Below are 17683 nucleotides of genomic sequence, written 5' to 3'. Positions count from 1 at the left end.
TTAATTACAATCGCAGAGCCTTCTATATGCATTACGACAGTTTCAGTTTCCACATACTAAAGCAACCAGTATAGAAGGCCGAAACGCAAGAAGAAAACGCAAGAAGTATAAAGTTGAACAACTTCTGCGATGCGTTCTTGCGTTATTGCGTGTCTTGCGTTTTTTATAAACGCGCTGGTAGAAGAGTTAAGGTTGGACTTTTATCGTAGTTGCGTTTCTTGCGTTTCTGCGTTCTTGCGTTTTCTATAAACGCGGCCTTAAAACCAATTTTACCACAACTGGGTTTACATTTCAACCCCCCCCCCCCCCTTCAGTGGTTTTATACACAGTTAAACATTAATAACATATTACCTCAAAATGCTGAATTTCATGGTACACAAATAGGCCAAAATTGCATTTTGTAATAGATTCTCACTTATAGAATGGGCCTTAAATGTTGGCCAGCGCATACAGCTGGCTTCGCAAGGAGGTGGGAGGGAGAGTTTCACCACAAACTATGTGGCGTTCCTACAGACCATGACATCTTTCTGCACACTGCAAGCCCGACCAAACCCCTGCTTGGCAGGTCCTCACAAGGCAGCAGTAGCTAGGTAGGTAAACTATCTTTCAGGCGGAGAAGCAGTGTAGCCATACAGACTATACATTAACTTATTGAGAAGCAAGAACATGTTTATACTTTACAAACTACTCAGTGAAATTGCGCTGTTGCGCTGCATTGCCAGTCGCCACTTCTCAGAATATTTTTTTGCAGAATAAGAAGCATGTTGAAGGTTGGGATATAATGTAGGCTAACAGTGACCCATAATCAACACTGTTAATATTTTTTGAACTATTCAGGTTTTTAATCAGAATATAGAAAACTAAAGCAGAATAAGTAAATATAGCAGTTTTTGCCTAGGTCATGAGCATACATTTATCCAGACGGATCAATAATGCTGTGTACTCTGTTTTGCAAAAATCTGGCTTCTGGGAGCCCTAGTAGATCAAGCTGTCAAAACAACTGTCCAAAAGTTGGCAAAAACAGTTAACCATGATCACTCTGATGTTTGATATGAAACCTATTTCAATGAATGAATTAATGAATGTCTCATTTATTTGCCATACTTTCAGAAAAAAGGAAAGGGGAAATTGTATTTGCTGTAAATAAAAAATGTACCTTCAGACATGTTATACCAATATATATAAATTTCATTCAAGATAACAAATTAAAAGGTTCACTGTTCACAAGACACAAAACCTAAACCCATGTTTACTGGTGCCAATAAAATTTGCAAAAATATTTTTCTTGTTTTCCTATATTTACAAAATTATATTTCAACAATCAAAAACAACACTGTTACAACAAATTCATGCCGTGTAATAGTGTAAATATGTACCAAGGTAATATTTCCAGTTGTTAGGGTTTCACCCATTCACTTTTGTGGTGCTGTAGTGCCATAACTGTCACCGGGTATACTGAAAGCTCCAAAGTCAGGGTATGACATACTTGGGCCAGATTATTTTCAAATGCAGAATATATTTCATGCAAAGGTAACCTGAATAGGCTATTTATATGTATTACTAATTTACCTGAGTCAAACAACATAATTTACTCTACTAATTAGTTTATTACATCCGCCAGATCATTTCAGAATACAATTTTTTACAAATATATTGGACAAGTGAATTTTATACATTAAATATCATGATGAGCAAAAAATCTACCAATACATGAAGAAATGTTTACACTCTTCAGCGGTGAGAAGAAGAAAAGTTGTTATTTTATTTATTTATTTTTAAAATGTCTAAGTCGACTACAAAAATATACAATTATATTGTACATGTAGTATAGGACTCGTCAAGAATATTAAACATTATGAATACACATTTAAGTACAATCATATACACATAAATGTAAATAATAGTTAAAAAAAACAAATAATGTACATTATATAATAATAATACATTTTTAGCATAGTTTTGCTTCCATATCATTAATAGAATAAAAACTGAATTCCAACAGCAAATCTTTCAGTTTTTGTTTTAATACACAAAGTTGGTTTTCTGATTTAAAATGTGGTGGAAGTTTATTATAAAAACATATAGCAGAGTATCTCGGACTATTTGCAAAACATTTTGTACGATGTTGTCATATATGAAAATTATTTTTTGTTCTAGTCGAATAATTATGTAAATTGAAATTCTGCAGTTCATTCAATTGTGAATGAGAAAATATAAGTAATTCATACATGTATAACGATGGTAATGTTAAGACACCTAAGCTTTTGAAAAGTTGTCTGCATGAGGTACGATAATTTACATGCATCATTATATGTACAAATATTTTCTGTATTTGAAAAATTTTAGATGAGTCCGTGGAATTACCCCAAAATATTATTCCATATCGTAAGTGAGGTTCAACATAACCAAAGTAAATAATTTTTAAAGCATTTAGATTAGTCCGTTTTGAAAATGTTCTCATAGCAAATAATATTGAGCTCATTTTTTTAGTTAAATGAGCAATATGAGAAGGTTCTTCTCAATATATTTACCTAGTATTTTGGTTGAATTTTATTGAGATATATTATCACCATTAATCGATACAGTTGGGTCTAGCAAATTGTATAAGTTATTAAGTTTAAAATGCAGCCACGTTGTTTTTGTGTTAGTAAGAATTCATTCATTAGCCTTAAACCAATCTATGATGTCCCTAGTTAAAATTTTAATATTTGCAATTAAACTTAAAGGGTTATCTCCATGTATAGATATATTAGTGTCGTCAGCATATAATACAATTTTCCCACTCTTTAACATTTTTAGGCAAATCGTTAACGTATATAAGAAAAAGCTAAGGTCCTAGTACAGAACCCTGAGGAACACCAACAGATATGTTTTGCCTATCTGAATGAACATTATATTTTATGATGGTTAAGGGATCTATATGTTGTATTACGACTACTTGTGAACGCTGAGACAAGTAAGATGTTAACCAATTAAGCACTGTATCTCTTACACCATATGTGCTTAACTTGTTAATTAATATTTTATGGTTAACACTATCAAAAGCCTTACTTAGGTCACAAAATAGCCCAACAGGATGATTCCTTCTGTGTAGGTCCATAGTTATATTGCTTGCACCCACTTCAGGGACAAGCCCCAACATGAACACAACCCCCAAGCGAGCGGAAAAGCCAGGCCCACTAGGAACCTCAGTCTAAACCCCTTCTGGTAGGGGAATCGCCTCCAGAGAGGTGTTCCTGTTAAGTAACAAGGCTAACAAGAGTGTAAAGAGCCGGCGTAAGAGCATCTAAGTTTTATTTACAAATTTACAATAATAAACAATTATTGTACAAACATGGTTTAGGAACAACTATAGACAAATATTGTTACAAAAGAAATCGCAACACGTAGAAGTGAATAAGTAATTAGTACTTTGTAGTACTTTGAACATTCATACAAGCAAAGTAGAATTGCCCCTAAACAAATAACAATGCAAAGGACAGGCACCTTACAACCGCCATTTACGAGTACACATGTATAACATAATAACAATTATGTAATAATGAACTGTGAGGTATCGCCGCAGCGGGAAAGATTTACAGTTCAATTCACGAGCGGGCCAATACATGAGACAAATCACACAATAAGTAAAGATATACAGTTAAATCAAATGGCGTCGAGCGTCAAATCGCGTCCCGCTCAGGGAACAGCAAGGTCGAAAGATGAAACCTCCAAAAATATTTAACAATTTTCATAAAGCTCAATTGACTCCACCGCAAAAGTTATGTGCGCACGCAAAAGTTAAGGTTGCATGCTGTCGTCGCCGGGAGAGCAGAAAGACGCCGAGAGAGAAAACTTCGAAAGGCAGCCAGCAATTTAACTAAAAATGTACGAGGCAAAACACGCACGACCCGCCGCGTGAAGCACATATTACACTAAGGCAAGGAAAAAACAAGACGTAACCAGTAAAATGAGCAAGGGTCATGGTTGGCGAGGGGAAAACAGAAAATATAACCGAACTATAGCCTAGACATAATTTTGCCAGGTGGCAGCCGAAATGGTGAATTTAAACAACAGAAACGAGAAAAAAGGCAAAGGTAAATTACAAGAGTAGGGCACGGCCACCGCGTCCCAAAGCGAACTGACGTCTCAGTCTATGCCAACCATACCTTCAGGGGGAAACAGACCAAGCTGCTCTAGCCGCGTCCCGACGACGACTGCCGCGAGGAAAGCCTCGCGGCCATCTTAAAACCAAACGAACAAGTGGCGCTAGTGTCGCCCGCCGCCAAGGGGAAAGGGAAGAGGGGAAAAAAGGGGAGGGAGGCCGTATGCACGGGCAGCGCTGGCTGCTCGGTGCATGCTGATAAATTCATAAAGTGCAGTTATCGTCGATTTACAACACCTGAATCCATGTTGACTATCAACTAAAATTTTATTTTTCTCAAAAAATGACATTACTCTATTAAACATTATTAATTCTAATATTTTTGAGAATGAGGACAGAAGAGATATTGGCCTATAATTCTGAGAGGCGTCACAAGGACCTTTTTTATGCAAGGGAATAACTTTTGAACACTTCCATAAGGTAGGAAAATAACCTTGCATAAAAGATTCATCATAAAGATATAACAATGGGTCAACTATATAATCAATACAAGTCTTTAATAATAAAATCAGGTACAGCATCTAAACCTGATGAACGTTTACCTTTTGATTTATGAACTACTGACAATAACTCCATTTTAGTTACAGGAAATATGAAAATAGAAGACGATGTAAAGGTTGTGCCAGAAATGGATGCTGTATTGTACACATTATTATTAATAATCTGATGAACACGGAGTTGGTTATGCACTATTTTATAAAAATATTCACTCAACTCATTAGAAAAAATCTTTGCTCTTCTGGTTTTGAACGACAGCATCTTACTGCACATTTTCGCTCATAGGCATATCGTCCATACTTTTCTATCTTTTCACGTTTTCTTGCTAACCAAATATTTTAAAATGATTTCTAATTTACCAGCTGCAAGTTGTTGTTTACCACTAAACACAACATGGCGCCAGCAAGTCAACCCTTGCGAGTCAAATAAATATCCTACTTATTTTAGTCGAGTATTTTCAAAGCAAATTATTTTTATTATAATAATGAATAATTTTAAAAATTGATGTAGAAACTTTGTTACAAGTACAAGTAGCTATGCTATACTTGTTTAAGTCTTTAGTGTGATTGTGTGATATTGCTTTTAGCGCGGTCACCTGTATCATGGCGAATGACGAACTAACAAAAAATAGGGTCCATCATAAAAAAAAAGCCTGTGCAACAATTTCCTATTCCAGTTTCCTCCCCATGGATATATCTAATCAAATGTTAGAAAAATTAATGATAATGATGCATAACATGTCACAGGGTCAGACTGAATTCAGGCATATAATGGAACAAAAATTAGATGCCACTAAACAAGAACTAACCAATACAGTTGAGAGTCGATTTGATGCACTTAGGAATGATCTTAATGAACAAATCTCTTCATGTGTCTGCAAAGTAAATAATTGTGAAGTGCAGATGGAGGAGGTACAGTCTAGGTTAAACACATGTGAAAAAATAGTGGGCCAAGTTCAGGAAAATTTGACACAAACAGGTAAAACAATTCAGGAACATAGTAAAAAAAATTCCGAACTTGTACAACATAATGAAGGTGTACAAAACAAAATCGCCAAAAATCCAGGGGATATCACAAATTTGCAGTTAAAAGTAAATGAGAATTCCCAAAATATCTATTACAATGAAAAGAAAATTCAAGAAGTCAAAGAGAATTTTGAAGCTAATGTTGAAAGGATATTTACAGAAAATTCAAAAATAAGTAACCAGTTACAGAATTTCAGAGATGAAGTGGGTTGAGAATGTTTACAAAAAATGGAGGAAAAGCTGAGTAAGATTAGAGGGGATGGACAGGATAACATTAGAAGTTCAGTTTTAACTGTAGATGAAGTAAACACTTTTGAAAAAACAGTGCCTAAATTTTTTGGGGATGATCGAGGGGCTACTCCGATACAATTATAACCAAATGTGAGAAAGTATTTAGCTATGTTAGGGGTTCGGATGAGCAACAGGTAGAATTGTTTATCACTAAATTGGATGGTGTTGCATTGCAATGGGCAATGCATAAGGAGAATGAATGGAAAAAATTTAAAGAGGCAGCAAAGGTAGCATTTTTGAACAAATATTTGGGTTCAAAAAAAAAAGGTAAATTTTAAGCAAGTTGTGTATGTACTTTTTTAGTATGATTCAATGAAACATTAATATGGACAATCAACTGTGCAAGGTTTGATTATTATGTACTTAAGGTATGTTTATGTTGATACTGTAACCAAATTAATGGGATCAAGAATTTTATCATGTTGAACTAAAGACATTTAACTAATGGTGAATATTTTGCATATTTTTTAAATGATAAATGAATCTGAAATTCCAATGAAATGTTTTGTTGTGTCGATGTATAACCTGTTGAAGGTTATGTTTGCTCTATAATCAAGTGTTAATTGTGTTCTTTGTGCAAGATTGATTTGTCACTTTTTAATTCGGTATGGAGGATTGAAATAATTTTGTTTATGTAATTTTTCAATGTTTGGGTAATAGTTTTGTTTTAAGGATTTATAATCACATGAAAAGTAATGGTATGTTGTTATTATGTTAAAAAGATATTGTGATACTCATGTTCAGGTTAATTTGTTGCATTTGTTTACACTTTGTTGATTTGTCATGGTCGCTTTTGTTTCAATTGACACTCTTGTACTTTTTGATTAAATTTTTTACAAATTCAAACAAAAAGTATGGGGGGTTATGTAGCATTGCACAATGAGAATTTGTTATATATATATTTTTTGGGTCATAAGAATATTGATTAAGTATTACTTTGATATGAAGGATAATAATTTTTTAATATGTAGATAAGGATAATGGTTCAGAACTGTTAAGAATTGTTATTAATGCTTTGGTTAAATTTCATGAATAGCCTTAAAATACTTATTTCCTTGAGATACTTAATTATTAATTTGTGGGTTAACTCCAGTTCATAATAATTAATTTTGATATTTGATAATTAATTTCAGTACCGGTAACTGTTTTGTTTAAAGGAGTGTAGACTATAATTTTACAGGACATAATTTTTAAACCAAAATTTCTAATTCGGTATAAATTTCAACTTTGATTAGGTACTAAATTTTGAACATTGTATTAAAATTTGTTGGGTGATTCTAAATTCTATTGGATATTGCTAGTGTAATATTTCGAGAATAGTCTGGAAGGTACAGAAGGAAGAGCGGACAGGCGCGACACACTGGTGCCAGAAAGTTATGTTTCACCGTGTAAATGCGTGTTTGGGATTTACGCGTCACATGGACGCACAGCTGTGGCGACCGTCTGGAAAGTTCTCTACAGGCTACCACTAGCCAGCCAATCAGGGCGAGCCCTGGCATGAAGTGATGCGCCCGTCCGAATTTCCTTATATGGTCATGTTTCTGAATTCTGTACTCTGATTGGTCAGTTGGCCCACGGGGTTGCCTCCCTTGTCTTCACCTTTACAAAGGAAGGTAGTCTCGTTGACCAGGTCACTTGGCACTTGTCGCTCAATCGTCGCCGAACCCGGTTACGTCGTCGGCAACTCACGCCATATTATGGAAAGTTACTAAGAGACAACTTTACGCCTAGGGGCTGGGGCCAGGCCACATTTTTTTAACCTAAATTCTGTATATTCGGACAATTTAATTGGAAATTTAGGCCCTAGGCGTCGGCATCGGCCCGACTTCGCGTGATTCCAGTCCACGATCGACGGTACCTTGAGTTACGTAGTTAACCAAGGGACATTACTAAAATATTTTTTTTTGGCGAGTGACAAGACTCCTCGACCATCAATGGCAAGATGTATGGTGCTGTGGTATGTATTTGGACCTCATCCTATCAAAATTCAAAGACCTCGTAAAAATTTGTATAAGAAAAAACAAAAAAACTGTGCAAGTAACAAAGCTTTCGAACTAAATTCATGAGTAAAATTGTGTACTGAGGCCATGTAACGATGAGAAAAAACAATTTTTTTTTGGAAAGAAATTAAACAAAGGTAATTTAATAAACTCTTTTATTTCCAAATAACGTCGAACACAACCATCGAAATTAAAAATTCCTAAAGAACATGGTTTTTTTTTTTTACGTTTGTGTGCTTATCCGGGCCACACATAGAATGTAAAAAATGAATCAAGAAAGTGAAAGGAAACAGTAATAGATCATGCAATTTCTTTATAATGTAATTTGAACAACCATAATAATCCTCTGAGCAAGAATTACTTAAGCTACTTATTACCTTACTGACATCATGTATAGTTGTTTCAGTCCTTATGAAATTATTTGTACCAATATTTAATTTTTTGTGAATTAAAGTTGTACAACATTATCTAAATCTACAACGTGGTCATTAGGCCTGACTTTATCACCAACATTTGTAAAATACTGATTAAAATCTGAAACTGATATAGGTATATCATTATCATTATGTTTTATTTGGTTTATTTCTGCATTAATCACTCTCCAGACTGACTCACATTTGTTACTAGAGTTATTAATAAAGTCTTCACTAAATTTATGTTTAGCTAACCTAATCTGAGCCTCGTACTGTAATTTTAACCTACCGTAAGTTAACTTAAATTTTGGGTTAGTTTCAGACAATTTATGACATATTATCATAAATAATCGTAGTCTATGCAATTCAGGTTTAAACCACTTTCTTTTTGGGAAGTTGGACATTTTGTGATTATTACAGTCTTTTTGTACAATAGGACCGTTTTGATCTAATTTATCCATCAATATATTGAAAAAACACTTTGAGTACCTAGATTTACACTATTTACATTACAGAAAATGTCTATAAAATTTATATTGGACAATTTCTTCTTAAGCAAACAAATATTTAACTTATTACAACTTCTCTATGTTTATACATTACCTACTCATATTCGAACTCAAAAGTTCAGCACTAGGCCTAATCTCTTCCACTTTTATAGGGAGTTCTACTGTAAGTCCTGAGTGATTAGATAAATGTGGATTAACCACTACACACTCTATTTAAAGTAGTTGTTTATTAGCTATTACATTATCCAGACGAGATATCAAACAAGTAGGCTCTTTATTAAGACAATATAAATTTACCGAATGCAACATGTAGAGAAATTGCAGGGTTTTGTAATCATTGTTGGTAGGTACATCAATATTTATGTCACCAGTTATAACTATTTTATAGCTTTTATATTTAAGCTTCGTAAATATAAAATTAAACTATTTAAAATATGAGTAAAAACTTAAGCATTGGAATCAGGAGTCCTATATACAGTGGCAATAATTAATATTTCATTCTGCATAGCAATACAAGTTATTTCACATTATTTCTCAATACAAAATTCATTCACATTAATCTGATCAATAAGTTTAGCAACATTTTTTTGACCAAAATAGATACTCCTCCATTAATATAATTTAATCTACAATAGGCAAAACCCAACATATTTCCTGTTTATCTTCTGATGAGCAAAGCAAATTTAAACACACACAAAATACAATTCTAGTTATAATACTATTCAACAAATAAAAAAAAAAAATGTGTGGACACACAGTGAAACAATAAGAAGTTATTTGTAACAAACAAAATCAGTCTTGTAGTAAAGGTTATAGAGAGACATAATTACATATATTCTTTTGGAATCGCAGAGAAGAAAATCAACTGTGAAATACAAGCACCAAATCATTAAATAATTTAATGACAGAGTTATTCAGACTGTTTGTTGGGGAAATGAAAGATTGAAGAAAAGAAAATGTGTTCCTTATTAATAAAACATAGAACTAGGAAGAAAAGCAAACTAATAGAGAAGATTCAAATGGTAAGCTGAAAGAATTGTTTTTTAAATAGATGATTGTTGAAAACAACATGCAGTTAGTAAAACACCACTCAAAATTTGGTTAGTTTACCACAGGAAAGCATCAGAGAGGTAGTGTTACAGACCTCAGACCCTTGTATTGTTCTTAAACCACTGAAGTGCCAGCTTTGTTGTATTTGTTGTGTAAGTGGAATAATGCTATTTCTTACACAATGTAAGTTTATACTACACATTTAAAATTTTTCTGCACAGAAAATTGGAAAATGAGGCAAAGTTACTGAAAAGCCTGCCAAGCCATTAAGAATCTTCCAAAAACTTGAAAATATTAAGTCTTTAAAGATAAATATTTGAAGACATATTTAAAAATGTCAATGGGAAATTTGAGCTTTGTACTGTTAAATAAATCATTTTCCTAGGAAGAACCAATTTAAGATGAGAAAAAAATATTTACCTACTTATTTTTTTTTAATTTGTTGTCATTGTCTTCTTGTATAACATGACTTGTATGCAAAAAAAAAATCAAATGGATGCAGTCTGAAACTTAATGCTATTTTATATGTATACATATTGGTTTTAAGCACTCAATATGTTTTCCTTAGTTCACATATGCTAACCAATGGCACCCTGGGAGGCCTGTAGAACTAACATAACAACATTGTTCATTTAACACTGAGGTATACAGTAACATAACAAAAAAAAGTATTGCAGGGGTTTCTTTTTATACGACTAAAATAAATTTATCATAATGATAAGTTGAAATACCTTTCAAATTCTTCATTACACACAACTTGTTTCTGAAGAATAAGTTGTAGGACTTTATTGGAAACAACTTCAAGTTGCTGCTGTAATACCTTCCTTTGATTTTCAATCAAAGAACAATCCAAAACTTCTGGTAATTTCTGAAAAGAAAACATTTTAACACACTTTATTAAAATTATGTAAACAGTTTCTTTCTAAAAAAAAACTATGGAAGTTCTACTTAATAGCAATACAATTTTCACAAAGACATGATGTACTTAAAATAAATAATGTATATTTAAACCAAAAAATAATTAAATTCACTTGCAAAAACTAGATTTAAAAAAAAAAACCTTCAAAAAATTATCTTTTCTCTTACACGTATAAATTTATCTGTTTTGCAGTAAAGACCTACAGTGCGTAAATATGAAATGAGCATGGAAAATTCGAGTTTTTTTCTTTTATGTTTTCTATCACAATACATTTTTAAACTATTATTTAGTTGTTATCTTTAAAAGATTTGTGCAATGGGAGTGCATGACTTGATGTAAGTTTTTGGACGTACGCCATTGCTAAGAACTTTTTCTGTTGAAGAAAAACTAATAAATAAAATAAATAAATAAAAATACCCAAAAAAGACAAAAAAAAACACAAAATTAAGCAAACAATTGCTGTTGTCAACAAGGATATGAACACCACAAAATATTCCGAAAAAGGAATATGGTCAACAAACAAAGAAAAATGTACTAAGAGAAAGTTCTTAGCAATGGCGTACGTCCAAAAACTTACATCAAGTTATTATTTAGTTGTTGTACTCATGTAATTTTCCAATTGTTATACCACTTGCTATCCAATTCATTTTGGAACTTGTGATACAGCACAAACATTAGTCTGCCTTGCATGACATTTGGTAACAAAAGGCTGGAAATTCATTCAACATTTACGGGTCAGGCCACAGTAATTTTTTTGTCGTGGAAGAACTGCATGCTAACAATTCAATCATAATAATTTCCTGAGTATTATAAATATTTGTTACGAAAATGTTTTGCAAGAAAATGTGAGTTGATAGGAATGATTTGAAATCAGGTTTGCTTTTTAATATATGTAGAATTAATTCATAAAAATTATAATGTGTAACATCCCGGAAGGACAGGAAAAAGACATACTGTTCTCTATTCAATGTGATATTGCAATTTTTACCTCTGAATATAACATTAATTTAACAAGGGGAAGTGAGTGAAAAGGGTGAACTCCTTGCCACTGGGTGAAAGCCCAATTGCAAGCGTAATAGTAAATTCAATTAAATATTCCAGGTATGTACATCATTTTACATACAACAACAAATTTTTATGGTTTTGTTTACTTACATGTTTCAGTTATGAAAACACTTCAAGTACTGTCACGGAAGGATGTAATTGAAGGAAATTTTATGCCATTATGGTTTAAAAATTCAAGGGCTAAATTTTTTTTAATATTAAATAGCAAAATGAACAAACACATGTTAGAAGCAAATTAAGTTTTAATTACATCAGTAAAAACGTTAAACTTGTAAATAACCCTATTACTACCCATTCAACATTCCATTAGTGGATCAGGGAGTAAAAGCAACACATCACTTCTTGAAAGTGTAAATATATCACTTTCATCATATTCCTTTGTTGTCTATTGCCTTCAAACCCATTACTTGAAAATCACTTAGAGACAATAGTTCTTTATTTATACACTGGTAACAAACCATGGAGTTCTTCTCAGAAATTACTTTGGATAGCACAAATTTACCTTGACTTAGTTTAGAGATTTCAATTTCCAAACTATTAATTTCTTGTGACGATGTCTCTGGAGAGTTTTCAATATTTCCTGGTAGTATAGTGTTAATATTCTTAATAATTTTACAACATACACCATTACTCTCCCATCCAGAAAACCCTTAATTTATTAACAGCAGAGCACTGTTGCCATTTTCAGCTGGCACCACATAGTGATACTTACGGAGTCCAAGCACTGGGAGAAAACTATCCCAATGATGCTGTAGCTTTCATGCAATATCTGGTATTTTAGTTTCAGGAGCATACAATATAATAAGAGATTTTACTAATTTGGCAGCAGCATTTTTAAAAGCTTAAGCTCCATGTGCTATAATTCTTTTTTTGAAGCTCACTTCTTATGGCCGGTTTTATGACCCCCCGCTAAACCTCCGGCTATAATTTAAACGCAGGCTACCTCTTATTTTGGTTTTATGACTCCCAGTTAACGTCTACCTTTCAGTTAAAGTCCCGGCTAAACTAGCGGGTGGATGAACCGGCCGCTAGCTGCTTAACCGGAGGCTAAGCGACAGAAAATAAAATGGCGATGTATCAGGCGAGGTTAGTTGTTGTTAGTGATGATGACTATTTGAGGAATTCTATTGAATATTTGCAGGATGCGATGGAATAATTTATTACCAAATATAAAATGCTTCGCCGTATTCGTCAAAGTTTTATTAACAATTACATGAAAGTGTAGTCACTCTTTTCGATTCTCGTCGAGTCGTATATTATTATTTGACTTTAATTGATCACGAAGTACATAAACGTATGCGATGTGTATAAACTTAAATGTTCCTGCTTAAGAATATGTGTAAATTAGTGAATTTTAAAATTGCAAACCGAGGGTTATTATTACCTATAAAATACGTGTTTTCGTGGAAGTTGTATCTGTGAATTTTTATTCGTAATACAGTGGACATATGCCGGTAATGAAATACACTTCATACGACTTCAGACGTGGTTCTAATTCAATGAATACAATTGAATGTGAAAATAAATGTTACCCAATTATCCATTCCCTATCTTACAAACCTTTAGGTACCTACTTATTATCTACCTGCCACGCAAGTGCAAAACGAAAACAGCACTGGAATTATTCTGTTTCCCGTATCCAAGTTTATCCCTTGATCCTATCGGCATGACCCTTTATATGTTGGTCTTGTTTTACATTATACTTTCTGTTTTAATTTAGAATGTTGAAAAATCCTGTACATAACACAAAATATCTAACATATCACGATACAAACAAATTATGTCACGTCTTGTAAAAATGTATCTCTTTCGTATACATATTACAATCATAATTATTTCACCAGTGAATATGTCTAGGATCTCTCGACCTACTAAATTAAAACAGCAAGCATCCTATACCACAAACTAATTCCATCATGATCGGATTAATTTGGATACGTGATACGAAACTATTAGTACAAAAATTAAACCTACACCAGTGAAATGAAAATTGACAAGTATTTTCCCGAAACAGGGTCTATATTATTTGATTATGAAATAAATTTATGAAAGAAATAAGTGTTCTCTAGCAAAAATGTCTTAACCCTATTTATTTGTTTGTATAGAATTACTTCGTTAGTTTTGGCTTAATATATAACCTAACAAAATCATGAGTTTAAATACAAGAGTAAACTTAAAAACACACGGTTATGAATCTTAAATTGTAATTTTATGGTTAAATACAAAGCAGGTTTGACGTCGAAGAAGTTTTTGGTTATCTGTTGCAAGATAAAGTTCGCGGCATATTTCTTTACTCCAGCTGTAAACATTATGATTCACAATACAATCAAACAGGTGACATTCTACCAGAAAAAAAACTGTCTCGCAACAAAAGTTACCAAATTCTGGTTTATTTCATTACCAACACACCCATTATTATACTACACGCTTCGTCAGGTTCCGGTTAGCCAACCACAGGCTAAGTATGGGTCATAATACACCCCTCGTTCGTTAACCGGAGGCTAGCCTAACCTGAGGGCTAGCTAACCTGAAGATTTAGCCGGGGGTCATAAAACCGGCCCTTAATATCACTCTCTTTGCTTTCCTGCCAACACCATCATGGGGCCTGTTACATGGGACGTTTCAAAGTAATTGTGGTCAGCTGGAAACTTCATGGAAAATATCACTTTCTTTATATCTGCTTTTGAATTGGCTTGCTGCACCACCAGAACAGTAGTGAAAAAAAATCAAAACGAAACAGGACCCTTGTCTTTAAATCATTGAAAATAGTTTCATTGAATTCATACACACTGTCTTTATAATAATTCAATGAATGAGATACTATTGCATAGCAAATATGTTGTAATTGACCTTCAACTGCAATGAAAATTGTAACACTGGGTGAACTCCAGTGAGCCTGCTGCATGATTTCAGACTGATGCTTAATTAAATAATGGTAAATATGTAGTTGGGCGATATTTGTTAAAAAAAATTTTAAATTCCGAAAATACTTTTATTCTATACTTTTTAACTTCCTCTTTTCGTAAAACACGGCGGAGATAAGAAATTAAAAATACTTTAGGAGATATCGCCGTTCTTATTTTGCAATACAAGACCTGTGCAATCATTCGACCGCCGAAATTTTATTTTTCCGTGTGTTCGTGAATGCCTAATTAATTAGAATGGTCGATTAGGTCAGGTCAGTTACATTATAAATACTTTCAAACTAAGCGGACATTAAAAATAATATGAATTAATTTTAATGGTTGTTTAGTTTTAAAGTATTTATAATGTAACTGACCTGACCTAACAAACCGGGACAAAGGATGAACAGTAGGAACTCAATTTTTTTTTTACTTATTACTTGCGCAACAATATCCAAATAACAAATAAAGCATTAAAATATTAAAATTTGAAATGTTAAAAACTCACCTAAATTCACGTGACAACATTCTCCAATAAAAAAAATTCATACAAGAAACAATGGTGAATGCCGCAAGGAAAAAAAAAACAATTTCATACTCGTAAACCAGAAACAATTGTTAGCGCCGCATGAATGCATAGGTATTGTGAAAAAAATTAAAAAATTCGATATCTCCTAAAGTATTTGGAATTTCTTATCTCCGCCGGGTGTAATGAAAAAAGGAAGTTAAAGAGCATAGAATAAAAGTATTTTGGGATTAAAAAAAAAAATTTTAACACATATCGCTTTACTACATATTTACCTAAATAATTTTCTGTGAAGTTTTTTAAAATAATTATTTTGTTTTCTGGGAGTGTTTCTTATAAAGTTCGCAGTTACTACGTTGTCTTTTAGCATTATAACTGTGCTACGAAATATATTGTAATTGTGTGTAAAGCTTAAGCTTACAATTTACTGATTCATTGTCTGTATGTATTTCTTGCTTTACAACTCTGCAATTTTTTGTTTCCCCACTTATAATAGGAAACACTTCTATTGAACTCAGTGTCATCAAAATTAATGTCTTAATTTGAAGTTCCACAGTGATTGCATTCTCTGTCTCTGTGTCACATAATGTTTGTGAAAGCACTTTGCTTACAGAATTAGGGTAGTTTTGAATGAGCCTTTAAGCAGTTCAGCATTGCCATGATAACTAAATACACACACATCCTGATCTGTAAGAGACATAGGAACTATATGTTCAGGGCATTATGATTTGAATTGGAATACCCTAATGAAATATCACTGGATCCTTTCTTGCTTCAGTAAGTTCACAAGCAATAGATGTTTCTGACATTGCATTTTGCCGTTTGGACAGTCACAAAGTCTTTCTGACCTGCACATCACCAGCTTATATTATCTCTTTAAAAAAAAGTATTTTACTGTTCTCACAGTTTCATCTGTAAAGGCATTACTTCTTCATTTCCTTTGAACTACCGTTTTTTATTGTTGCTAAGCCCTGCTATATCCAAAAATTTACTCAACTTGTTTGGTGACAAACTCTTAACAAGTTTTCCAAGAACCTCAACACTTTTCCTTGGCAAATGAGATAATGCCTTTTTCACTCAAACAGTTGCTTTACGTATGGCACTTGGAGCAAGAAGTGAATGTGATCTGTGCAGTTTTGTTGTCTTACTTTCTTTAGTGCATCCTTTTTCCTTTCTCATTCATATTTTCTTAATTTAAAAATACCTCCATTTTTTTGATAGTTACTCTCTCTTTAATTTTTTCTTTTCCTGACCTCCACGCCGCATTTCTCCTTCTTTTTCTGTAAGTATCTTCTGCCTCTTTCTGCATTCCCGCATCTGTTGAACACCTGTCTTGCCCAGTGTTTACTACAAACATAACACATCACTTGTAAAGTTATAGAAATGTAAGTTAAAACCAGTTTTCCATTGTTTAAAGAATGTGTAACTGTACATTACCAGACAGAATTGTAAGCATATAACAAAACATCATTTTTAAAATATATGTTAAAATATTATAGATACAATTGGTGTACTATTTTTTTTTAATATAAATAGTATATTCTTTAAAATGTAAAATGACAGTGAAATATACTTACCACAAATCACAAATTTTCTTCATTAAAAGTAATTCTGAGATTTAGTATTCTACCTCCAGCTTTCAGTAATTAAAATGGAGGGAAAATATCATGTGATAAAAAAAATAGGAGGGAACAGGAAACAGCAGTGTTAAGGACTTTTTCTTCTGTGACAAAAAATGTCCTTCCGTGACAGTTTGTAATTTTTTCAATAAAAATGTCACAAAATATGTTAGAGATTAATTAGATAAATTTTAATTGCAATTAAGAAAATGTGAACTTACAATTTCATACTTTGATGATTATTGGTATTTTCTTTTAAAAAAAATGCCTTGAAATTGTCAAGGAAGGATATTTTAATTTTTGGGAGGGTCACGCAATCTTGTTATATTTATTTATACTTGAGTTTTTTTTCTTGTTTACTTATACAAAGTAACATAGGCCTATGATGAAAAATTTGACAAAAGGAAATTGGAATTTAATAAATTATAAAAAACTGTTGTCCTTCCGTGACCAAAAATTTTACGATTTTTACGTTTAAGCATGTGTATTAAACCAACGGTTTTGCTAAACCCTGAATGCAATTTCTCTGCAATAAGTTTAAAGCCTGATATACCAATTTTCAATATTTTTCTGATCTAATATTAAATATTAAAATATGCAACTATATCCACTTTATTGTGGCCTGACCCTTGCCTAAATTATCTTCATGCATCCTGTAACTAATATGGCACATGAACCAACTATGTATCCCTACTAATGTCACAACTAAATTCAAACTAGT

General features: G+C 32.7%; 1 protein-coding gene across 1 annotated transcript in view; it reads right to left on the bottom strand.

Moving 5' to 3' along the window:
* LOC134529168 (syndetin) overlaps positions 1 to 17683 on the bottom strand; it is a 73468-nt gene that overhangs the window by 41289 nt on the left and 14496 nt on the right. The window contains exon 3 of the mRNA XM_063362990.1: positions 10662 to 10798. Coding sequence (XP_063219060.1) covers positions 10662 to 10798 — 137 coding nt within the window. The remainder of the gene's footprint in view (positions 1 to 10661; positions 10799 to 17683) is intronic.

The sequence above is a fragment of the Bacillus rossius genome, chromosome 2 (genome assembly GCF_032445375.1).
Source record: "Bacillus rossius redtenbacheri isolate Brsri chromosome 2, Brsri_v3, whole genome shotgun sequence".
Lineage (NCBI taxonomy): Eukaryota > Metazoa > Arthropoda > Insecta > Phasmatodea > Bacillidae > Bacillus > Bacillus rossius.
Note: the sequence above shows the minus strand (reverse complement) of the source record. Positions and strands in the feature narration are given on the sequence as shown.